This window comes from Mytilus galloprovincialis, chromosome 1 (genome assembly GCF_965363235.1).
Source record: "Mytilus galloprovincialis chromosome 1, xbMytGall1.hap1.1, whole genome shotgun sequence".
NCBI classification, from domain to species: domain Eukaryota; kingdom Metazoa; phylum Mollusca; class Bivalvia; order Mytilida; family Mytilidae; genus Mytilus; species Mytilus galloprovincialis.
This window is the reverse complement of record NC_134838.1, coordinates 61,984,052-62,010,261: the sequence shown is the minus strand read 5'-3', so window position 1 is coordinate 62,010,261 and position 26,210 is coordinate 61,984,052. Positions and strand designations below refer to the sequence as shown.

At 31.0% G+C, this 26,210-nt stretch overlaps 2 protein-coding genes across 2 annotated transcripts in view; both read right to left on the bottom strand.

Annotated features, from left to right (window-relative positions):
- LOC143080626 (plexin-A2-like) overlaps window positions 1–26,210 on the bottom strand; it is a 137,934-nt gene that overhangs the window by 3,625 nt on the left and 108,099 nt on the right. The window lies entirely within an intron of this gene.
- On the bottom strand, window positions 327–26,210 carry LOC143059663 (plexin-B1-like). The gene is made up of 16 exons (XM_076233238.1): window positions 26,206–26,210; window positions 25,683–25,752; window positions 23,351–23,554; window positions 21,726–21,899; window positions 20,281–20,506; window positions 18,175–18,323; window positions 17,657–17,787; window positions 16,417–16,476; window positions 15,563–15,634; window positions 7,936–8,002; window positions 6,769–6,915; window positions 6,308–6,464; window positions 4,505–4,669; window positions 3,938–4,044; window positions 1,074–1,151; window positions 327–485 (listed from the first exon to the last, which is right to left on the bottom strand). Exons 1-16 carry the CDS (start codon window positions 26,208–26,210, stop codon window positions 327–329), a joined length of 1,971 nt encoding a protein of 656 aa, XP_076089353.1.

The window sequence follows — 26,210 nt, the reverse complement described above, 5'->3', positions numbered from 1 at the left end:
GAGCAAAAAAATGATTGATTACAAAAACATGTCGAGAAAGCTGTTTAAATATACAGACATGTTATTAGTTCAGATATAATTTTGTCCAAAGATTAAACAAAACAGATTTTTGACGCCGTGAAATAATTTAATAATGCATATTGAATAAGATTAGGAATAGCAATAAACATAAAAAAAAAGAAAAATGTAAGAAGGCATAAATTTTGACATAGATATAAAGCAGAAAAATAAAATAACTGCAAAAATGAACATTTTTTTCTAATGACTAGATGAGTAAGTACCCTTACGAACGAAATATTAAATACATATGATAAAAAGCCACTCACTCACCATTCGTTTTTCCATGACTGCAGAACATCTTGTTCTACTCCATAGGTTTTTCCAAGTCTATCCAACATACTGATGAAATATCGAATTGGTATTGATAATGATTGTGGATCTATTAAACTCTCAAAAGTAGTATCAATGCAGTCCAAAAGTAGCAGCTGAAACAAACAAAAAGAGCCATATTTTGCAATTATCTTTGGTCATTTGCTTTGAATTAAACATGCTTAAAAGGTATTGGTTAAGTTTTCATTTATGAAAAAAAAAAAATGAACGATTTATTGACCCAGTTCTAACAAATCATGCAAGTGGTGCATAGGAAGCTGTTTCGTTTAGATTATTTGAGTTTGACCCTGCCATGAGAAGAAATCATGGAGCTCAAAATGCATCAACCACTTGACAAGCTTCGATCAACCAGGTTATTGAAGGGACACTGTCTTAAGAAGATGATCTTTCTGCAATATTGAATGTCATAAATTAAAGATAAACTTTCATTAGATAAACTTCCCCTTTCCACTTTTCTTCTGACAAACCCGCACATTCAAGTTATTGAGATAGTACTTTCTTAATTCAAACCATATTCTAAGGCTAAGTTAAAAATAAAAAGAAACACGATATTCCCTGGAAAAATATGAATAATGAATGCAAATACACATAATATAAACTAGTTGATAGATTTTAAAGTTTATTATGGATCCGGTTAAAACACAAAACTGAATGATATTTTGAATAGTTAACGCTGTATTTACCTTTGTAAGAAATAATCTATTCAGGAATATATCACCAAAGTCTGCATCTGTATTAGATTGTCCAGCTGGTACGTTTGACTAGAACATTCATTATTTGTAATGACATATATACGTTTTGTAAAGATAAAAGAGATAACAGCACACCAAATTTCAACATGTTCAAGGCAGATGAGAAAGTATTGTGGTTGCATTCCACAACCACCGCAATTAATAGTTAAAGGGAACCAGGAACTACCTATCCTTTTTTATTCTGAATCCTGCCCAGTTGTTTTAAGCAAACGTGTTGCCCGCTCATTAGTTTTCTGTTAAGTGTTTTGAGTTTTTGTTTCCTATTCGTATTGTCGTTTTTCTATAGTGTAGTCTTTTATTCGTCTAATTGATGTAAGATTGATCTATTTTTAACATAGAGCCACACAATATAAAACAGGTTAAACATTAACAATTATGTATGATATTACATGATGGTTCCGCTTATACACTGCTGGAAATTTGTATATTGTTAAAGCGTCTAATTGCTGGACATTTGTATATTGTTATAGCGTCTAATGGTCAACATATTTACTGCAACAATCACTTCATATACATACTTACACGGGGCAATGTTGGGTAATATTTCGTATGTTTGATATCGCACAGCAAGGAATACTTCAATGTATCAAAATCTTTGTACGACTTTGATTGTAAAATACTTCAAGGATAAGAACAACGGCATACATTTTTAAAACATTAAGATCGTGTTAAAAGCGATTAAAAACAGCTGAACATTATTCATTTTATTAGGCATATCTTTTTGAAGATAAATAATGTATCCAGCAGGACAAAATATGCTGCTTTTTTTTTATAAGAAATGCTGTTAAAAAATTATTATCATGATTGTGAAGATCTTATATTGCAGGGTCCATTAACAATAGGCATAATATAGTATTCTGATTAATACATTTCGATGACTTGTCTTCTTTTGCTTCAATTGACATGATTTGATTTTCTTCTGTATGGACCTCGAGCATCACTGAGGAGAAATTATCTGTAGAATTCGAATTTGGTGCAGAAATAATAGTACCGTTTATGCTTTTGTTAAGTATAAATCAAATGGATCAGTGACGAAAGAAAAGAAATATGTGAAGCATGAACGTTGGTCGAATTTAAGCTTTTTTGTGTACTGGCCAGCCGAACAAGTGGACTGAAAATCTACTGGTCCGGCTCCAAACCTACTGGTCCTGTAAAAATGACATTAATTTGACAAGCAGTAAATTATATAAATGAAAGATGTTTACTTTTATTTTCATGCTTTCTTTTACATATGCTTGACAAGAAAGTGCTTTCCTCTCTTTTATTCTTGTAGATTTTTTGTGCTGTTCTGATTGTTTATGAGCAAGTACAGAATCTAACTTTAAAAGTAACTGTTGAAGATCCCGTTACAAAATTACATTTCTTATCTAGGTCTGTCACTGCAAATTGTTCACATGTTATACAATTCATTGAATTGCGATCGCCTATATAATCTAACTGTTTGTGATCTTTCCCCCTGGATTTTTGATATTTACGTTTCCTTTTGTCAATTTCCAATCTTTCCTTTGAATGTCATAATTTTGTTTTGTCTGGCTGTTTAACTCCTTCCAAAAATTTCCACATCACTCAAGAAATTTTACGGTCGCCATCATGAGCTGATTGGCCATTATGACAAAAGTGTGTCAGAAATCATATCTGATATTCTTCCTTAGTCATAATAATCTTCCATCATTACCGAACGGAACAAAGAGAGTACACGACGGGTGCCGTATACGGTGTAGAAAATGCTTACCCTTCCGGAGCACCTGATTTCACTCCCGGGGTTTAGTGGAGTTCGTGTTGTTTCTTATTTTTTTTTATAACTGTTGATGTAATGTCTTTTGGTTTTGTGAGTCCTGGTTTACTCCTAAGTTTTGATTGTTATTGTCTTTGTGTTGTTGTGAAGGATTTTCACCCGAGAAATTGTTTTATTTAGTACCCCCAGTGCCATGTAATTGATTTCGTAGGTAATTTTTTTTGTAAACAATACAACATTGCGATGCACTCAGTGATTTTTATCATAAAATCTACTGGTCCAGCGCAAATTCTACTTGTCTCAGTACCACCAGACCAGCACCAATTTGGACCCCTGAGCATGAACATTTTTGAATATTGAAAGTTACATTTTAAAACTGAAAAGAAATACCCGAAATTGTCGGTCTGTGAACTAACAACCTGCCATCAAAGTTGATTCGGATTTACAGGAAATTAAATAATGACATTATTCTAACCTTCAACATTTGTCCAGCGAATAAAGGGTATTTATGTTAATGATTTACTTACCAAATTTGTTTCCTGCACATTTCAAAGAAGAATTATATTTTTTAAAATATAAGTAAATTAATGAAATACATGTGTAAAAGAACATAATATAATATTAAAATTCCTTTTTGCTTGACTTCTAATGAAATGGTATAATCATTACATAGTCGATTTAATGTTTATAATTGTCTTTGAAATTTACGTTGAGAGCTTGCACTAACTATATCAAAGGCAATGGTATTATCGAAGGGTTATATTTGTATTGAAATATATAAAATGGTTTTCTATTTATGATTGATTATACACTTGAGAAATTTCAAAAATTAACTCTCTTTTTTAATCCAACGGGATAATGTTTATTATGATAATGACCGATGGCAGTATAAATCATGTATAAGACATGTAAATTGAATAAAGGATGAACGATTTATATTTCAAGCATATATGTTTCTGAAGCTCTTATTTGCGACCCACACAAAATTTATTTATTTGTGGAACATCAATTTGAAGAATAAGAATAAAATATTTGAGAAATATTTTATAAATGAACATACCAGGTGCCACTTTTCACCTTCTAGTTCTGAGCATTCGACGTCTTCCGGCATGAGTAAAGTAATATCCTCTGACACGAGACTTTCTTCTTTGAACGCTGTCGGATTCTCTGGTTATATTGAAAAAAAATGTTTACTAAAATACCTGTGTTGTGATCCAAATTTACGGCCCCTTTTGCAATGAAAAGGGAAAGAGATAAGCCAATCATCAAACAACCGATCTTTAAACTTATTTAGCTGATTTTTATCTATTGACAAATGTAACAAAGCTTTATATTATTTTTAATTCGAGCGTCACTGATGAGTCTTTCATGAACTTAACGCGCTTCTGGCGTAACAATTTCGATCCTGGTAACATGATGTGTTTATTGAACATGTTTAACTTAATTTTAGATGAAGGTCTGGACAACAATCAAACCGTTCGAACTTTATTGCCTATTTTTCAGGTATAACTAACATAAAGATCGAAGTTTAATATAAGAACTTGACGATAAAAGATAAAAATAGTATAAAAGCAAGTTCATAAAATAACGTCAAAGAATTTTGCCAATTTTTAATATACATATTTACCATTATCTGTGCGGTCGTCATGTTGCTTATACATCAGGGCCATTCTACTGTTGTCTTTAACCATATAATGTTTTAAGGTATTAAGACATACCAATCCATTGTTTCGTTCACTTGTGTTGTCAATATCATTGAGTGTAAGTTTTCCAGCTCTCCCTTCTTGCCACTCTAAAATATTGATAATTGTAATGTGAAACATGACGTTTCGTTTAAATGAAACAGAAACTGCTGATCCTTCCTGATTATCTTAGGTCAAACCCGGGTCTCGAGCTGCTCAAGTTTAGTTTGCTTTCTTGTGTTTTAGTTATTATTGTTTGTCAATTAGTTTCTTTTATCTAACGCCATGGCGTTGTCTGTTTCTTTTGTCTTTTAATTCTTTTATTAGATCCTTAGTATCTTCCCTTTTGTTGCTAACTTTAATAAAGTAAAAATTGAACTGATAACGATGTGCCAAAAAAGACAAATAAAACTTGAGGCTCTGAAGAGCCTGTGTCGCTCACCTTGGTCTATGAGAATATTAAACAAAGGACACAGATGGATTCATGACACAATTGTGTTTTGGTGATGGTGATGTGTTTGTAGATCTTACTTAACTAAACCTTCATGCTACTTACAATTATCTCTATCTATAATGAACTTGGCCCAGGAGTTTCAGTGGAAAATGTAAGTGAAAATTTACAAATTTAATGAAAATTGTTAAAAATTGACTATAAAGGGCAATATTTCCTTATGGGGTCAATTGACCATTTTGCTCACGTTGACTTATTTTTAGGTCTTACTTTGCTGTACATTATTGCCGTTTACAGTTTAGCTCTATCTACAATAAAATTCAAGATAATAACAAAAAACAACAAAATTTCCTTAAAATTACCAATTCAGGGTCAGCAACCTAACACCCGGTTATCCAATCAATCTAAAAATTCCAGGGCAGATAGATCTTGACCTGATAAACAATTTCAGCTACAGTCAGATTTGCTATAAATGCATTGGTTTTTGAGTTATAAGCCAAAAACTGCATTTTACACCTATGTTCTATTTTTAGCCATGGCGGTCATCTTGGTAGATCGGCCGAGTCACAGCACACATTTTTTAAACTAGATACCCTAATAATGATTGTGGCTAAGTTTGATCAAATTTGCCCCAGTAGTTTCAGAGGAGAAGATTTTTGTAGAAGATAACAAAAATTTACGAAAAATTGGTAAAAAAATGACTATAAAGGGCAAAAACTCCTTAAGGAGTCAACTGACCATTTTGGTCATGTTGATTATAGATCATACTGTGCTGAACATTATGATGTTTACAGTTTATCTCTATCTATAATAATATTCAAAATAATAACCAAAAACTGGATTTCAACTTCATCAAAAACTACCTTGACCAAAAACTTTAACCTGAAACTCCCACTTTCATTTTTTATGTTCATTGGACCGTGGAATTGGGATCAAAAGTCTAATTTGGCTTTTAAATTAAAAAGATCATATCATAAGCAACAAGTGTACTAAGTTTCAAGTTGATTGGACTTCAGCTTCATCAAAAACTACCTTGACCAAAAACTTTAACCTGAAGCGGGACGAACGGACGTACAAACGAACAGACGGACGGACGTACAGACAAGAAAACATAATGCCCATCTACTATCGTAGGTGCGGCATAAAAAGTAATTTGATAAAGTGACCTGTCCTAGGTGGTCCAAATTTGTCAAAAATTAAACTCATATTTGCACAAAAAGTTAAGAAACCGTTTTTCTGCACATATGTTTAAATACATGTAAATGCACTTTATTGTTTCATTACAAGAACTACTTACCTAAAGAAATTTCATCATTGTTTGGTATTTCCGAAGCAGGTTTATTTTTAAAAATCTGTTCACAACATTTCTGTTTCACCTGTGATATTGTATCACAGTCAAGAACTTTCACAGCATAATGCTTGTCACTATTTCCATTCAAATCTATTTGCAATGACTAAAAAAAACACATATTTATAGTAATATTAACAAAAACATTTTACAAAACATAATTTTCCATTCAATAAATAGAGTTCGTGATATTGTTTATTCAACAGAAATTAGTATTATTGTTTATCCTAAAATCTGAATAAAAGCATATTTACAACAAAAACGATAAACATTTATAGGTTCAAAAGTGAAATGATGTTTTACTTTTTTTTAATAGATCAAAATATTTCAAATTAAAATTTAGTCAGATTTGAATTGTCATATTCTATAATAAAAAAATCATGTTATACATCTATTTTCGAATATCTTACAATAGATTGATGCTCAATCCTCATTTTAAGTAGTTTTTCCTCCGCGATTGTGTTCTTTGAATTCGAAGTGAGAGCATCTATTGGGGCCATTTCAACAATTGTCTGCACTGCTTTGTAGAGCATAAACAGTTGCATTCCACAATTTGACTGTAATTATTCAATATAATAATCCTGTTACATAATGAATAATTTAACAAATAAGGTTTGCTATTTTGTATGCATCATTTTTAATGTAATGCTTAAATTAAATCGAGAATGACATGGGCAATATGTCAAAGACACACGAACCGACAAGAGAGCAGATTTTTTCTATATCAAATCGAAATATAGGTTTCCACCTTAAATTCTCATGCACACAGTTTTTTCCACAGTTTATCACTGTGAATTTTTCCGAGAGTAAACTACAAAACCATGTGATCGTAATGCCTTATGACGTATACTGACGAAATCAGGCTCTAATATGGGATAAAATGTGTAATATAGTTAATTTAAACGCAACTGACGTATCTAATGTATACAAATAAACTCATCATAGATACCCGAATTGAAAATTTGTATTTGCGCCAGATTCGCGTTTCGTCTACAAAAGACTCATTAAAGAGGCTCGAATTATAAAGTTAAAAAGGCAAAAAAAGGAAGTCGAAGAGTACTGAAGACAAAACATTCCTAAACGTTTTGGCAAATACAGTTAAGGTAATCTATTCCTGATGTAGCCTTAGAACTCCAAAAGTTTTATAAACAGTTAATTTATAACTATAACCAAATCAATGATAATTCAATTCATGTCAAGACAGAAGTGCTGACTTCTGATTGTGTGCGTCTGCGTTTAAAATTATACATATAAGCCTGATGTCCTTGGTGAGTTTTTAAAGGTGAACATTTGCATGTAATTTGTCATAGCCAGAATTCATTAACTCTTTCGTCTTTTATGATTATCATTAAATACTATGCGCATGCATTGCCAGATTTTGTCATCAAGAGCATTAGAACACTCCAGATGTTTAAAATATTGCATATGATTATTGTCCAGTTAATACTTTATATGTATCATACATTTGTCATATATAAAACAACGTTTCGTAAGTAACACAGTATGTAATATTGTGTTTTTAAGAATCAGAATTTGTTCCCTGTATAATTTGTTTATGAAGGTTAGACAACAATTACCGTTAACTGTCCATAAAGTCCTATCTGTAACCAGTTTGCCATCAATCTCAGGGTGATAGATTCAAACCTGTAAAATAACGATATTTCAAACTAGCAAATCATGATTACATCATACATATATATTCTATGTACTTGATATTATTGCATCATTTTTATTTGAAAAGAATACGTATTAAACAATGTCCAACAATTTTATTTTTTTCAAATTTGATAACTAGACCTCCTTCAAGCCTTATTGTTCAACTGACATGTTTGTTTAAATGGGGGATTGGCAATTTCTAGCTCATACAAGTTTAAATACTCTATTTATGTTTTCAAAATGTATCCATTTATCTGAACCATCTTGAGGCCAAACATTGTCAAAAGAGATCGGGCTTGAAGTCAGGAACATAGAGGAAGAGTCTTCGTACCGTACAGTTTATGCTCGGTAACAAAACGTCCGAATTAGTAAGATTTAGTATTCAACTATAAGTGATTTGATATCACTCTGAACATAATATACAATACATGGCTGTAACGTCATCCTCAAAATTTTTGAAACTGGAATGGGCATATATGATCTCATTATATCTTTTCAATCAATTAGAAACATTTGAGACAAATGTTTAATATAAAGCATAATATATTGGGAACCATTTACATAAATGAATAAAACTAATTGTACGCTTCAGAATTCAATATATTATGTCATATTTGTAAAAAGTACATTTAAGCAATTTCAAATCTACCATGCACCAATGTCATGTTTGGTGATAGTTCAAACATTGACAACACTCATTCTACGAGAAAGCTTTTCATCAATTTTTGAACTGTTTTCTATGGAAGGAAATGGTCAGTTATGCTTCAGTATATATGTCACCGCAATCAATTTGTTACATATACACATGTCCAGACTCGGTATTCGTGTAGTTTTATACATGTACATTTATATACATTTAAATTAAGAAATAATTCATAGGAGCTTGAATATATCGTGATTTTACCACGGGTTGGCCCTTCATGACAAATATTTCACCCTGAGCCATAGCGAGGGGTAAAATATCGGCATAACGGGACAACCCAAGGTAAAATCACGATATATTCAAGTCCCACGAAATATTTCGATTCTAACAGGACAAATACGGCAATTCTTTTGGATCGAAGCGCTCTAGGTGAAGCGTTATTTGCCGTTCCCATAAATAAACGCACTATTAAATTAGCGTAAAAGAATAGAGAAAACTGAATAAGAATAGAATAGAATAGAATATCTTTTATTTCCATAAGAGGTACCCTCAAGGGGCATAGTGCATATACATTCATGACAATATATAGTTACAAACAATTACAAATACAATAAAGCAAAACAACAAAACAGTATGCTTTAAAAAGTTAGACATTTTAAATATTACTTACAGTATCCCAGTGTTATATTATAAATGTTTACTCAAGGCAGGTGTTTTGATAAGAAATAGCCAAGTTGTTTTAAAATATTAATAGACTCACAGTTTAATAGCCAAATAAATTTATTGACCATATCCAAGGAGTAAAAATTTTTACATTCTTTAAATATCAGATCAAATAACATGTCTCTATCCTTAGAGTATACAGGACATTCTATAAGGAAATGAAGTTCATCTTCCACTTTATTCAAATCGCATTTATCACAAATTCTTTGATGAACTTCTAATTTGGAATATCTCCCAGTTTCAATTTTAAGTCTATGAGATGAAATCCTGAATTTTGTGATAGCTTTTCTCAAATCAAAATTTTTCAAGATATTTAAATAATTTTCTTTACAAAATGATGTTTTAAACTGACAATATGTTCTTAGTTTTCCTTGGCTATTTTGGCTATAAGCATTTTCCCAAGATTTGCCATAGGATACTTTTAAACAATTAAGTAAACATTTTCTGAATTTGTATTTACTAAAATTAATGAAGTTACTAGGCAGGTCAATAATTTTACATAAGTGTCTGACACTGCTATACCAACTATTGTGATTTTTATCATCTAAATCTTTAGAGGTTTGTAAGGCTTTATATAATAAAGAGTCCTCAGGCATATTTTCAATTCTAAAATAATAATTCAGTAGATTTTTCACAATACTAATATAAATAGGAAATCTACCTAGTTCAGAGAGTACAGCAAAATTGCTGCTCTTTCTGTTTACACCCAAAATAAATTTTGTTATTTTCATGTGTAATCTATCTGGTTCAAGATCTGAATAAATTTTATCTAAGACTATATCATTTCTAAATTTACTACTCTTTGGGTTAAATGTACCCCAAATTTCAGAGGAATATAAAGAAATAGGTTTGATCATGTGATCAAATAGATGTAGACTGGTAGTAATTTTTGGATGTGAACGAATAACATCTTTGCATAATTTATAATAGCCTTTTAGACTCTTTTTGTACAATTCCTGTCTTGCATGAGAGAAGACTCCTGAAGCCGAAAATATAAGGCCTAAATACTTGTAGTGCTGTACACATTCCAGTTCAACTTGCTGAAGAGTAAATTTTTCATTGATAAGTCTACCTTGCTTATTAAATACTAAAATTTTTGTTTTATTGGTGTTTATGTTTAAGCACCAGTCAGAGCAAAACTTATCAACATTTTTTAACTTAGATTGAAGACCATATGATGTGGTAGAGAGCAAAACAATATCATCAGCATACATTAAACAATTAATATTAGTATCACCCAAAATCAGATCATCATCAACATTATCAATATATGATGGAAAGTCATTTATAAAAATTTTGAAAAGATTAGGGCTTAGGTTATCACCTTGTCGAACCCCTAATTTAACTCTAAAAGAGTCAGTTAAAAATTTCCCAGCTTTGACACAAGTTGAGCTAACATTGTACATGTTCTTTATAATGTTGTAAAAATTTCCTCCTAATCCCATCTGTAATAGCTTATATATAATACCACTATGTATGACTGAATCAAACGCCTTTTTAAAATCTATAAAACAGGCATACAATTTTTTACCTGTGGAAAGTACCGAGTCAATCAGATTTTTAAGCAAAAACATATGATCAGATGTTCTGGACTTTTTAACAAAGCCAAATTTGAAACTCAGTAATTAGACTGTTTTGTAATAAATATTTGTCAAGTCTATCATTTAAGATTGTATTAAAAAGTTTACCAATTGCACATGTAATTGAGATGCCTCTGTAGTTTGAGGGATCAGTTGGGTCCCCTGACTTAAAAAGGGGTAGAGTGTATCCTTCAGCCCAGCATTCGGGATATTTTCCTGTATTAAGACATAAATTAAATAATTTTCTATAACATGGAACTAAACTATTGGCACTTGCCTTTAGCATTTCATTAGTTATAAAATCTAAGCCACAAGCTTTATTGTTTTTCAGCTGTGATATAGCTTTAAGTATTTCGGTATCAGTTATTGCAAAATCAAGTTTAGAAGAAGTCGAGTGTTTCTCAATGCTTTCGACTAATTTTTCTATATATTCATTACGCTTTTTGAATCTATTATCTAAAGAATTAAGTGACTTAAAATGATCTAACCAAATATCAGCAGCAATATTTTCTGAGGGATCACAACTATCGGATTCCTTGAGTTTTCTAACCAAATCCCAGTAGACCTGAGGATTATTACACTCTAGATTATCTAACTGATTTAAAATGTCTTCTCGAAATTTTCTTTTTTTATACTTTCTACTTTTATTATATTGTCTCAACAATTTATAGAATCTACCATGAATGTAAGGGTCATTTGGATACTTAGAATATAATTCAGCAAAAGATACAACATTCTTTCTCATTTTTATAAGGTCTATATCAAAAAACTTTTTATTTGTGTATATTTTTCTTGAAGATTTTTTCGGTGGAGAGGGACGCCTCAAACATTTTTTAGAGGCTGTTAATAAAATTTCATTAAGCTTCACAGCCAGCTCATTAATATCAGAGCTGGTATCAAAATGTGAAATAAGATTTTTGCTGTCTTTATCTTGCAGAGCTGATTGAAAGGCCTGAGGGGAGTTTTCCTGCCATTTGAATTTACTACCCATGACTTTAGAATTCGGCTGTGGAATTATATCAAGGAAATGATGGCTAAGAATTTTCCATGATAATTTACAGTGACAGTCACTTAAAGTTGGGTTAAAAGTTGAAACATTAAAATACAAAATGTTTTGCATCAAACTATCTGAAGCCAGTAAATAATCGACAACACTGGTACCCATGTGATTATAGCATGTATATTTACCTAAAGAATCACCCAAAGTTCTACCGTTTAACAAACGAATTTGGTTCCCCAGGCATAATTCAATCAGCTCTTTACCTCTAGTATCGACTGTTGTATCTCTGCTGTTTCTAACATTTAAATTGAAATCAACTGGATAATTATCATTACTAATTGGAAGATGATCTGTACTGTCCGAGGACACAAAGTCTAATAGATTACCACAACGTGCATTAAAATCCCCACAAAGTAGGACATCACCCTTAGACTTAAAATGTAATATGTCCTTTTCTAACAGCTGAAGTATATCAGTGGACAGATTTTTAGTATAAATGGATTGGGCTGGTGGATCATATGCCAAGCATAAATATAAATCATGATTAAAGTTAAAATAAGATTTATCAAATTTCATCCACTGAAAGTCTTTTTGTGAGTTCACTAGCAAAGAAATATGAGGCTTTAGGGCCTGTTTGATAAATATAGCTAACCCTCCAAAATATCTACCGTTGCCAGAAATGGGTCGACAAACAGGGTAGTATTTATAACCATCTATAGAGAGGGGGGTATTATACCCTATGTGTGTTTCCGCTAGGAGAATAATATCATATGCTTTGATCTCGGACAGAAACATATCATCGTCCAATTTGTTCATACCACCATGCACTATGCCTCCAACATTCCAGAAGCAAAATTTAAGATCTTTCTTTAATTTTGGTTTACTAGAATTACATGCATTACCTTGAGATCTTGATGGAACAGATCTATTAGCTTTACTATGACACATAATAACAAGATGTTAAAATACAAATAAAAATATAAGGTAATGCTCTTACAATAAAATTGAGCAGTTATAGATAAACAATGTTCTATTGCTACAGGGTGTCTAGACAACACAAACTGCTGTATATCAAGTGTATATTTAACTTTTTATAATACTTGTTTGGTCTTAAATATTAAGTTATTTGGAGTAAAAGATATTCAAACTTTCTAATTTTTTTTTTAACAAATACTAAAAACAAAACAGAAGGCAAAACCAAAAAAAACAAACAAATTCAAATTAAAGCTTAGACTTTCTATGTACTCTAAATGAAAACAAAATTTTCTATAGGCACAGATAACTCAAAAAGTGAGTGTTTTTTTTTTTTGAGAATTTACAAAAGTAAGATATTTGTACTAAAAATGAGACAGTGTACAAAATTTAGTAATCAACCACTTGATTTGTATGGGTCAATTTACTATTTTATGACAGTTTTTGCAAAAATAAAATAAAAAATCAACATAAAGGCAAAAGGTCAACTTAGTTCCATCTGTCACCCCAATAGTCTCCATAATAGTAGCCGTATCTTTGGTTGTTATAATTGTAAGGTTTTTTGGAACTCTTCGTCGATGGTTGACAGTTAAGTATTTCTTCACATGACCGCTTAATGTTTGATGCGAGACGGGCAACACCTTGATCTGTTAAATGGAAGCCGTCGTCTTTTATAAACCTATCAATAGGTTTTCCTCTTGTTGCTAGGTTGTCGTTGTCGCATAGAGAGACGAAATTGTATTTTATAAAATGATTCCTCACAAGGGCATTGACTAAGTGCACTTGGTTGTTATAAGTGTCTTTGTCTTTTCTAACGGTGGCAAGCGAGATCACAACTTTGCAAGAAAGCCACTTTTTATTGGTAGTTTGAACAATGTTGTCCAATTTTGTAACACAATTATCTGCTGAGTTATCCTTTAAACTGTTTGTCAATGAATGTAATACAATAACATTAGGTGCTGGAGATAATTTGAGTTCCTCTATAGTTTTTGCTGTGTCTTCTAAGTGGAAAGCTGTGTATTTAGTTGTGGTGAAATTCTTGGATAAGAAATTTGTGTTTAAACGACTTGTATTAGAGGTTCCCACAATAATGACTTTAGGTTTCTGATTGACATCTGACTTTGGTTTATTCACCGTATCGAGGTTCTTGTTTTTAGGAATTGTTTCCACCTTATTTGGGGATTTATTTACATCCTTAGCTTTTGATGTAGAAGCTACATTTTGGAAATTATCATAAGAATCATAGCTTCTTTGAGGTAGTGATTGCATCTTTATGGATATAATTGCGTCTTGCTGTTGGTCAATTGTTTCTCTAAGTGCCTTCGCTGTCCCTTCAAGCCGTTCTATTTCTTCATTCTTACTTTTAATGATATAACGAAGGTGGTCAATTTCGGCTTGACAGTCGTTCTGAGTTCCACTGAGTTTGACTTTAAGATTTTGATTATCTTGTCTGAGATGACTTATTTCAGATTTTGACATTTCTAACTTTAATTCGTAGTCTGATCTTAAATGTTGTATGCTGTTGTTTAATGTTTCTATCTTTAATTGTGAAGCATCAATCCTACTCTTTAATTTAACGTTTTCTGATTCTAAACTTGTTTGACCCTTTTTTTCTAATGTAGCATTAACCTGCTTGTTTTGAATTTCAGCCATACATTGCTTTAGCATGATTGATTGCTCTTCTAATGCCATTGTGTGAGTTTTTATTACTACAGAAAGTTTTTCATTAACATTCTTTATTAATACTGTTTCAATTTTGTCAATGGCTTTGACACAGTTGTCTTCTAGGATAGAAATTGAGTCGGGTGACTGTATTGAAGTGTTTAATGTTGAATCATTCACTTGTGTTGACTGTTCTAATGTTTGAAGTAATTGGGATTCCTTCACATTTGTTGTATCTGAAGATTTTATTATGTCAGAGTTTTTGACAATTTTGTTTTGTACTGTTTTCAATACAGTTTCCTCTTGATCAATATTAACATTGTTATTTGGGTCATCGGAATAAGTGACATGCTTAAACTATTTGCAATAACATATTTAGATAGGTTTGATGAATCGAAAAGACTATTTTACTGATATCTCTTATATGTATACAAAAAAATGACTTATATAACACATTTTAGCATAGTTTGTACAAATAATACACGATGGTCTTGATGTATAGATTCTGCGTACTGATGTTGTTTATCATCTTAACAACGTGTTTTATAGTTTTTTCATTTGTCTTTGTTCTATTATTAATATTACTTTTACTGTTGAATGGTTTTATGTGATATCCGTTTGACGTGGCTCGGTACTTATACATTTTTATTGATTTTCCTCTAAGTTTAGTATTTTTGTGATTTTACTTTTTGTTTAAGTTTCCTTGATGATTTTCGGTTTTACGAGCGTGTATTTTCCCGTAAAATCCTAATAATCTGACGTCATTGTTCTATGACGTCGAGTAGCTCATTCATAAAAAAACATATGAAGTGGGAGTACGATCGGAATACCCAAACAATATATTCACATTTTGTGTGTGTACTCAAAGCGTTTGGAGGACGTCATGTTAGAATTGACGTTAGACCCCATGCCAGATAGACAGCTCACATTTGTATTTCAAGTCATATGATCTAGAGTATTCTACTTACCTTCTAAATAAAACTTTTTGCTGTTTTTTAGAAGCTGAACGGATCATATCTACCATCAGACAATCTATCAAACTGCAAAATTAAGTTTTGTAAGTTTATATAAAAAAGAGAGTTTAAGACAAGAACACATATTATTATAATTTAATTTTGGATGTAACACGTCTTCTGATTGGCTGACGTTATTTTGTTATCAGCCCATAAACATAATTTAGTCATGTGACCGTGACGTCATCAACGTTTTGTCATGGTTTTCTACGGTTTTAAATGGAATTTAGAATTAAATTATAAGAAATGACTTTAATATTTTTTCTGTCTATTCGAAATAACATAAAATATGTGGTGCACACTGTTAGATAACCCGATACGCGCGTTATTCAGTGTGCACCAAATTTTTTATGTTATTTCTTCATAGACAGAAAAAAATATAGCAGTCAATCCTTAAATGTCTGCTCAAAGTGTGCACCTTTTCAATTGTTTTTTTGAGAGTTAAAACTTTAAAAAAGACGTCCTTGTTTTAGTGGTTACAAATTCAAGTTTTCAAAACGTCTATTTATCAATTGTCAGCGACTTTGAGAATAAACACATTCTTAATGATGAAAATTGAAGTCGTATATCTATTCACAAATCATTTGTATTGTTCACTGTCTCTTCAATGGAACAATCGAAAACAATTGTCACAACATGATAAATTCCCGTCCAAGCAGCTGCCTGCATGTTGTGTTAGTATTTTTTCCTATTACATCTTTATCACATGCTTATAACTAAATGATAATCGTATTTGAAAGATTTGTATTATACACAAAAAGTAAAATAGATGGTTTCGGAAAACTACTTCGTATTCAATGTATACTTACTCGAAGAAGAGTCTCATATTTCCCATCAGTGAAATTATCAGAACTGATGAAAAATGTGCTCTGAAATGACAAATCATTATTAGTTTTAATGATATTCCTTTCCCATGTGGTCTTGTCCAGTTTACAGATAGAGAATAGTATGTAAAAAAGTAATTAATTTGAAAACAACATTACAGAATAATAATGTGATTGAGAACGAAGAATATGAAATTATGAACACTAATTGATATTAAATAAAAATGGCTTATAAGTGAAAGTAAACAGAAATGTAAACCCTCCACCAAGGCGCTGTTGCATCGATATGCATTTAATATAATTATATTGGCATGAGTATCGAAATTGTAAAGGAAGAGGTTTAAAAGAGGCAATAATTGGTTCTGAAATGCTAAATTTAGCAGAATTCCTAAATTATGTAGATTTTTGATAATTGAACACAATAACGTATTATGATAGCTTCCATTTAGAAATTTCAGTTGAAATGTCATAATACTATCATTATGTTGAATGTGATCTAAAATTACTATTTGATATATAGATTTAAGAATGGACATGAGAGCGAGCCAAAGAACATCCAGCCGACCAAAGAACAGAAAAAACTTGATTAAAATCTTTTATTGTTAAAATCAGACAAACATATTTGAAACAAATTTTCAGCTCAATAACGTCAACTCAAAAAACAATGGTCATTAATGGGTCTGCAACACAGCGAAAAATGTGGTAGCATTAGATGAGAATATGTGTTTAAGCATCATCTAAAACATTTTACTGAAATAATCATTTTCGAACATGCCGTATTGCAGCAAGTTTCGTTTTCCTTATTTGATGATTTGAAATCCTTTTTTTTCAAGGGGTAAAATTGTGGTATTCTGATGACCACATATTACTGTATATGTATGGTGTTTGCTTGAATGATGTTGCTTTATTTGATAAATTTATGATTAATTCTTTAGGTTTTACTCTATTATCTTTTTTACATTTTTACTGAAATAATCATTTTCGACCATGCCGTATTGCAGCAAGTTTCGTTTTCCTTATTTGATGATTTTGAAATCCTTTTTTTCAAAAGGTACAATTGTGGTATTCTGAAGACCACATATTACTGTATATGTATGTTGTTTGCTTGGATGATGTTGCTTTATTTGATAAATTTAGGAATAATTCTATTATCTTTTTTACATTTTTTACATTGTTTTGTCATTTTTTGTGGTTGTAAATATTGAAAGCAATTAATTTTACTTACTTTTCTTGAATTGTCAGAATATTTGGGCGGTCAAGTGTCTGGACTAATGACGTCAGAAAATGTTTATTCGACAACAAAATTTCCAAATTGTCCATTGCAGTCTTAATTCCGTCATTTCTTTTATCTGATATCTAAATGACGAGAAACATATTTTCAATATTTGCATGTGTGCATTTACAAGCCGTATTTGTAAATAGAGGCGACTTTTCACACTGATCTTCAAAATTTATAATCTATTTTGAATAATTCAAAATAAAAACACCCGATTGCATGAACTCTTCATATATAAAGTTGGTGCTGTGATAAAGCAGTCTAATTTTTTCTTGTTTTACTCAATATAATCAAACGTAACTGCCTGATTAAACTTTTGTAGGCACGTCTTGTGTACATAATTAAATCCTGGTGTCTATAAACAGTGTGTTGTCAATGCCAAAAAGCTTTAAAAACAAAAAAATATTATTTTTTTAGAAAAATGTAACTTGAAAATGATTAAATATAAAACAACTGGTGAAAGTTACCTCTAAATTCTGAAGTAAAGGATTGATTGTTATATCTTGGTTTGGAAAGAGCTGACGAAAAACATACGTCTGGTAGTCACAAAATGGTACCTTTGAGGTGAAAAGGTCAGATTTGATACTTCTCATTGTCATCTGAGCATCTGCAAATTCTAACAAAGAAATAGAAAATATTTGAAAGTAAAACAATAATACAATTCAGAATTTTTTAAAAATCGTTAAGAAATGTTCCAAGTGCTTCTTGGTCAAATACCACAGCTTGTCAACATATGCAGTTTTGGGGATGATAAGTTTAAATCAAACTTACAAAGTACAACGTTTCATTATTTCTTAACATTATTTATCGAATATTACTAATTAAATTTGCACACCAATACTGTTGTGATGAGATTTTTGGAAGTCACAACAGCATATTGCACAGGGCATACTATTCCAACATGTGACTAAAACGAAATTCTAAATATTCCCAATTTCCGTTCTTCATGAAAAATCCGCAATAGTTGTTGATAACAATTGTACCGTTGGTTGAGGTCAATATTATGTTATATCGACCAAGGACTTCGTCCTCAGTCAATATGCTTTTCTTGTTTCGATATAACTGCCTATCGACCACATACAAAGGCTTTATTGTATTGTAATACATAGAATTAAGGCATCTGAGTTCATTTGGACATTTTGCATATCTCTTATTGAATTATGTGTCGATTTTACCAGTAAATAACATCAAAATGATGTATCTTGTTTTGGTGGTTGATTGTGAAATAAAAATTTTAATGGTTGTTAATTAGAAAAAAATCGTGGTCACACCATCATCTTTTCTTCTTTATTATATTTTTATCATAAGCAACTGCTATCAGTCCATATCACAAGAGGCCATCCCTAGTTTGTGTTGCTTATAATTTGATATGAAATTTCACGTTGTTTTTGAAACATATATTGTAAGCATATAAGTGTCCATTTCAAGTCTTCAAAACCTTATCTAACAATCTGCATGTCACTGGTAGAGGGAACTGTAAACCGCCTAGAACACCTGATTTCTCTTTTAGCTCATAATGGTGTTTGAGTAGTAACACAGGTTTGTGAAGAAGTTTAAAGACTTTCATCTGGTTGTGGGTTTGTTAATTTTTATCAATGGTTCTTACTTTGATTTGACCTACATTTACCTTTTTTTAAATGAACATAACTTATTGGATTTAAATAGAACAAAAATAGCGCCAGCACAAAAGTGAGACACACGCAACCGGACAAGAAACATGAATGCTTCACACTGAGGTATTTCAGAAAGTTTTTATATATATTGACATTCTAGAGAAATCAGTTGTTTTCCTTCATTGTAATAAGATTAACGGTACCAATTTTCCTGCACAAGATGCGCATTTCGACAAGTGACAGTCCTGTGGTAAGTCTCATAGACTGATGCTACCATCGTTAAAACACAGGACAGGGTTATTTTTACATCTTTGTACTTATTGAATGAAACATGTACATGTTTATTAGGATACATAAACACAATGAATGCAAATAAAACCTTGAGTTCACCAATCAAATTATCTCAGAAATTTCTTCAACTTGAATTTACATAATATCGGGGCAATCTCGATACGTAACGTAAACTTTGGAATAAAGTATCGGCTTTGCTTATTGTTGAAGGCCGTATGGTAACCTATAGTTGTTCATTTTTTTGCCTCTTATGAATAGTTGTCTCATTGGCAATCATACCACATCTGTTTTTATATCATCTGCTAAATGTGTACTTGATTATTTTTACAAAGCAATGTTTTGTTTACAATTATTTCATGACAGTCGGCTCTCTTCGAAAGTTTTAAATGGACCATCATTGTTTAAGAACTACTATATTAGAATATTAAGCATTAGAAAAATCCGTATTTACAGACGAAACGCGCGTCTGGCGTACTAAATTATAATCCTGGTACCTTTGATAACTATTAGTTTGTATGTATTTGCAATGTAGACATTTAAAGTGTTTGCACTTGATCTACCACTTTTGAATACTTTACAGTTGATCAACGGATGTGAAAACAAATACACATTTTTAGGCCTAATTTACCATTGCCAATTTCCCTTTTACATAATTAATATTATCAATACCTTCTCTGCTAGCTTTTCGCACCATTTCTTCACGTGTCATTAATTCCATTTTGAATTCCTTTATGGCTTTTCTTTTTTTCTTTCTTAAAACCACAACAGACAATATACCGATTACAACAGCAATAACCAATGCTGCAGCCAAAACACCAACTATAATTGCCAATACTTGGACGTCTTCTTGGTACTGCAAGTCACCAATATAAACCTCTATTCTACCAACTTCAACCTGTAAAACTTTCATAACTTATGCAACATCCTTCTAGACCTGTGTCAACGGTTGAGATTGCTTCACATTAGATATAAAAAAAATATTCCCTTTAATAATAGACACAAATATTTCGCTTTACAATAAATAAGTGGTTTAATTTGAATCTATAAGCATTTCAACAATTCAACTGTTCTCTTGCAAATGTTCAATGCAGAACGAGTATTTTTAATTTCAAACTATCGGCTAAATGATTGTAGTTACATGGAAAATTAACAAAAACAGTTTTCATGCTACCACCATATTATAATAGTTGCAGATTAAACATGAACTCATTTCTTTTCATAGAAATCCATTTTGACAGAGTAACTGACGGATGGAGTCAATTGTTTATTAGATTTGTTTCGCTGTTGATATGGTAGGTAATAAAATACAATTTACTTATAATTTATTAATATAGGAAGAACTAGATGTATCAAAGCGACACAATAAGCCCCGTCTCAAAAAGTTGAAAAATCTGAAATTTCAAAAACACATGTGGACAAAAACATGATGGTAGTCTCATATAAATAAAAAATCAGCTCAAAATCTGGAGGCGTTTAGAAAAAAAGTCCTTATAAACGTGATTTTCAACAATTTTTAAAAAGTTTTAACCCTTACTTTTGTCAAGGGTTAAGGAACAAAACTTAAACTTGATATGTAACTCATCATGAGTAACTCACATACCAAAATTCAGCCCAATATCTGAAAGCGTTTAGAAACAAAGTCCGTATAACTGTGATTTTCAACAATTTATCATAGTCCAAAGCCCGTAATTTCGACAAAAATTAGTGGAGCGGAACGAAACTTAAACTTGATCTGTAACTCATCACGGTTAACTCAAATACCAAAATTCAGCCCAATATTTGAAGGCGTTTAGAAAAAAAATCCGTATAATGGTTTGTTGTGGAATGACGGAATGACGGAATGACAGAATGACGGAATTTCAGAATGACGGTATGACAGAATTTCAGAATGACGGTATGACAGAATTTCGGAATGACGGAACTACGGACAAGGGTAAATCTATATGGCAACGACAACTTCGTTGCGGGGCCATAAAAAAGTAATGGATTACTAAACTATTTCTAGAAATATTGCATGAACAATTGAGATCCGAAAAGGTAGATTTCTAATGATCTTTCTTAGTTAATATAGACAATTGTCAAACATTGAAAAGACTATTTTCATTTATACTTACAATAACATGAACTGTATTTACATCTGACTTATTTGTTCGAGGAACGTTTTTTGGTGGAACACATTTAATAAAATCCATTGTTATGTCAGATATTTCAGAGATGAGGCATTTTCCATCCAAACCAACTAGTATGTTGTAATCGTCAAATCTAGCTCCATTTAAAATATTTTTACCCTATAAGGACAAATCAAAATGGAAACATAGCATTACAAAAATAAGTACGTTTCTTGATATGAAATTGTTTTGATTTAAACACAAATCCCGTAAATTGAAATCAAAAAGAAGAAGAGGTTTTGTGACATTAAATTAGACTTTATATACTAGCATTTGGAAACTTCCGATAAAATGTCACCTTCTTGTAGAAATGTTGGTTTTGTTTCTGTGGGGGGTATGAAGGACAGCATATATGTTCTAGTAGTTGAACCTTGAAAAATTTTGAATAAATCTTGAAAAGTCATTAAGTATCGCAAAATTGATTTCAGGTCAAATTTTACTAAGGAGTGGGAGGGGGACTTATATTTTCGATATAATTATCATCAGAAAATTAGAAAAAAGGTGTGATATAAATCATGTTAATCCGGAAGCACAGACTACTGAGTAGATGAGGACTATAATGTTTTCATATGTATTTGTATCAATGTTTAAGGGCATACGATACAGTTTTGATCCCGTATTTACAAGTTGATCAAAATTTGCATATAGGCTATTTCTTACCTGATTAAGTCAAATATTTAATAAAAATTATACCTTCATGTGCTACTTTTTGAGTTAATTTAGGTCGAAATTTTGTGTATTTGCTCAAAATTCGGATTTGTCGCCGTATTTTCCTTTTCGAAAGAAAGACATAACTTTTTTGTTTTAAAAGATAAGCACAAATTGTTTTTTGTTAAATAATTTGTAATTTCTGTATTTTATAAGTATTCTAAAAATTTATGCATTTTTTGTTCAGAAATAACTCATATTTATCAAATGGTCATAAATTGAGAAAAAAACGTAATTTTTTGCTGTATATTTATCAAAATTAAAAAAAAATGCACTATTTACAGTTTTATAAAATTTGGTCCACATAATCTCCGTGCCAAATGAAACAAAATGTTGGTTTGAAGAATGGGGGTCAATGCAATCGTTTTCAAATTAAATCAGTTTGAATGATAAAAATCAGTCAAAAAATGCATCTTTTCCCGATATGTCACAGTTTGACGTCGCGAAAATAACATTTTACGTTAGCAACGTCATTACCTCCCCTGTAACTGTATCGTATGCCCTTAAAAATGGCTATACATTTGAAATAAGAAAAAAATGTTTCACCTTCTAATACTCCGCAGTCTTATATCTAAAGAGGGGATTCAAAATAGAAATAGGTTCATAACAATAAAGGCAAAAGTACTATACCGCCTTTCAATAGTCATAAATCGTTTAAACTGAAACAAATCCGGGTCAAAAACCAAAACCGAGGAATACACATTTCTTTGATAGTCTAACTTGATTACGAATGATTCAAAATCAGTTTACTTTAATAATTAAAAAAAATAACATGTTATTATTTCAAGAGTCAAATAATACTCAGGAACTCTTTATTAATTTATGAAACTGTTTATGTTGATACGTGATTTTGTTTAACGTACCTTGATTGTAATGGAAGATTCCTTGTCATACTTAATCACACCATCGAATCTTTCGAAAGAAGGATCATCAACATAATTAATTTCAAAAGCACGTGCTATTCCGTCAAAATTAACAATAACAGTTTGGACATTTTGCTGATTTGGTAATTTTTCAGGTGTTTGGCAAACAGCTTGCTTATCAGAAGGTACTTCACAAGGGTCATCCTAAAAATACAGGAAAATGAAAGTACAGATATGGATTTTTTCGCTTTGCAACCCTCTCTTTAAACATGGTTTCATTCAATTTGCGACGATTGAATGACTAAATAAGGTATATGTCTATGAAAATTACTTATCAAGTTCATATAACTTGTGGTTGATCTTTTTCATGTGAGGAAGTTGTTGAACGTGCGAAGGAGACTTTGAGATGCAGACAATTGATTAAAGGGATGTTACATAACAATATGGCTGTATAATTTGAACTATGTTAATCCATTGCTTCCTAACAAGTTTTTTTATATCAAAATTATAGATGAGAGAGCTGTGTTTGCCTAAATGTTCGAATACTTATTGTTTCTTGTTCTTACAAAAATATTGTCAAGCAAGTAAAACCAATTATTTACTACATTTAAAAAAAAAACAAGCTGAATTTCACTGAAAGCTACCAAAGAAGTCTAAGTTAATGAGCATACGTTGAAAAGCAGGAGCAAACTGTGCTCGAAACTACAGTAAAAAAAAACTACGTTTTTTCTTTCCAAATTTGTGTTTTATCAATGTCAGTTGAACATGAATGCCATGTTTAAAAGATTTCAACTCGAACAAATCGAAAGGGCGTGTCGAATCATATCAAATGAACTTTATTGGTTTATTGCACAAATAAGAATTTTCTCACGGTACACGTTTATATAATTTATAAACAGCCTGTCAAAATTACACGGGTAGTACAGTATGCAATGAAAAGGATCACATTTAGCAGTCTTCGAGATTTGGCGGTGACCACCTTAATTACAATAGGGAATGCATATTTCCAGTTGTTTAGACAATTATATGGTCATTTTTATAAATTTCCTGTTTTTAGAATTTTCGAAAAACTAAGGATTTTCTTATTACAGGAATAGATTATTTGTGTTGACATGAATTATCATTGATATAGTTATAGTTATAAATTAACTGTTTACAAAATTTAGAATTTTTTGAAATAATAAGGCTTTTCTACCTCAGGCATAGATTACTTTAGCTGTATTTGGTAACACTTTAAGGAATTTTGGATCTCAACGCTCTTCAACTTTGTACTTTATTTGGCTTTTTTTTAATTTTTTTTAAAAACTTTTTTGGATTCGAGCGTCACTGATGAGTCTTTTGTAGACGAAACGCGCGTCTGGCGAATATACAAAATTTAGTCCTGGTATCTATGATGAGTTTTATTTACCTTAGACGTACTTGGCAAAACATTTTGGAATTTTGGGTCCTCATTGCTTTTCAACTTTGTACTTGTTTGGCTTTATAACTATTTTGATCTGAGCGTCACTGATGAGTCTTGTGTAGACGAAACGCACGTCTGGCATATTAAATTATAATCGTGGTACCTTTGATAACAATTAGAGTCATTATGTAATTCAGAGATTACTTGTTTGACTTTATAAATTTTTTGATATAAGCGTCACTGATGAGTCTATTAGAGGAAATGTATACATATGATCCACCGTATGTGGAATTTTAATATAAGGTGGATCATTTGTATACATTTTCTCTTATAGATTTGTTTTGATGATTTAACAAAATAATGATTTTACTATGCTTTTTAAAAACAAATATAATAAAAGTATGGGTCACCGTGCTATGTGTCAAGCTACAAGTCGTACACAATTACACAAATAAGAATAGATTGTCATAAAAAACGCTTTATAGATTTTATGATTTGCTTTAAGAAAATGAAAAAGAAAAAAAATATCACCGAACTTGTTTCCATGCTATTAGTAAATCAATAGAATATTCAAATCATAACATTATATTTTTTTTAGTAAGTGTTTTCTCACCTTGAATGGCTAATTTGAAAAATTGATTCTAAAAACACGAGTGTTTTGGAATTTGTTAAATCATTTTAGTTAGTGCAATTAATCTCTTACTTTCCTTTATGCAAATTAAAGTTTTTCCAATAAATTGCACATCTATGTACAAATTTGTAAATTTAGACTAAGAACTTGCCGATTGTGTACTGCGATTGTACAATCAAAGATGGCGGTATACCATGAATCTACTATAATATTATGACATTATGCTAGACAAAATAAAAAATGTGTTTTCTTAATTTATAAAAGAGTATACAATAAGGGGTAAATTAGAAATCACTTACCACTCTTTCGACAGTTATCTGTCCAACGTTATTGAAACCATCACCATTAATTGTAAATGTGGAGCCTCCACTAATGTATAAAATCACACAAATTTTATAAATTTACACTACTGAAATGACTCATGTATACTTTTAAGATGACAATTAACATGTGAAAAAAATCAAACATATAATAATGGAGCATTACTCCTTAGATTCTCAACTTAACCGGGTTAATTCAGTTCTATCTTATTATCTTTTAGATACTTGAAGTAGACGTTATAAGGTGTTTAACCGTATACCTATTTAATGAAACGTTATAAAGTCTTAACCTTATACAATTTTATGAAACAGTTGAGAACCTTAGATGAGTATTTTGAAGAACTATATTTTTAAAATCTGTAAAAAAAGTAAAATTACAAAATTACACAACGCCGAGGAAAGTAACATAGTTCTAAACAAAAAGTCCACAAGCAAATGGCAAAATCAAAAGCTCAAACACATAAATCGAATGAGTAAATCAATGTTTCTGTCACTTATATACGTCAT

Bases quoted from the DNA above. Each gene is read 5' to 3' on its own strand.
- LOC143059663 (XM_076233238.1), bottom strand. The intron at 6,916-7,935 runs GTAATTGTTGTC...GAATAATTACAG, and splicing joins GACTTTATGGACAGTTAACG to TCAAATTGTGGAATGCAACT. The intron at 6,465-6,768 runs GTAAGATATTCG...TGTTTTTTTTAG, and splicing joins GGATTGAGCATCAATCTATT to TCATTGCAAATAGATTTGAA.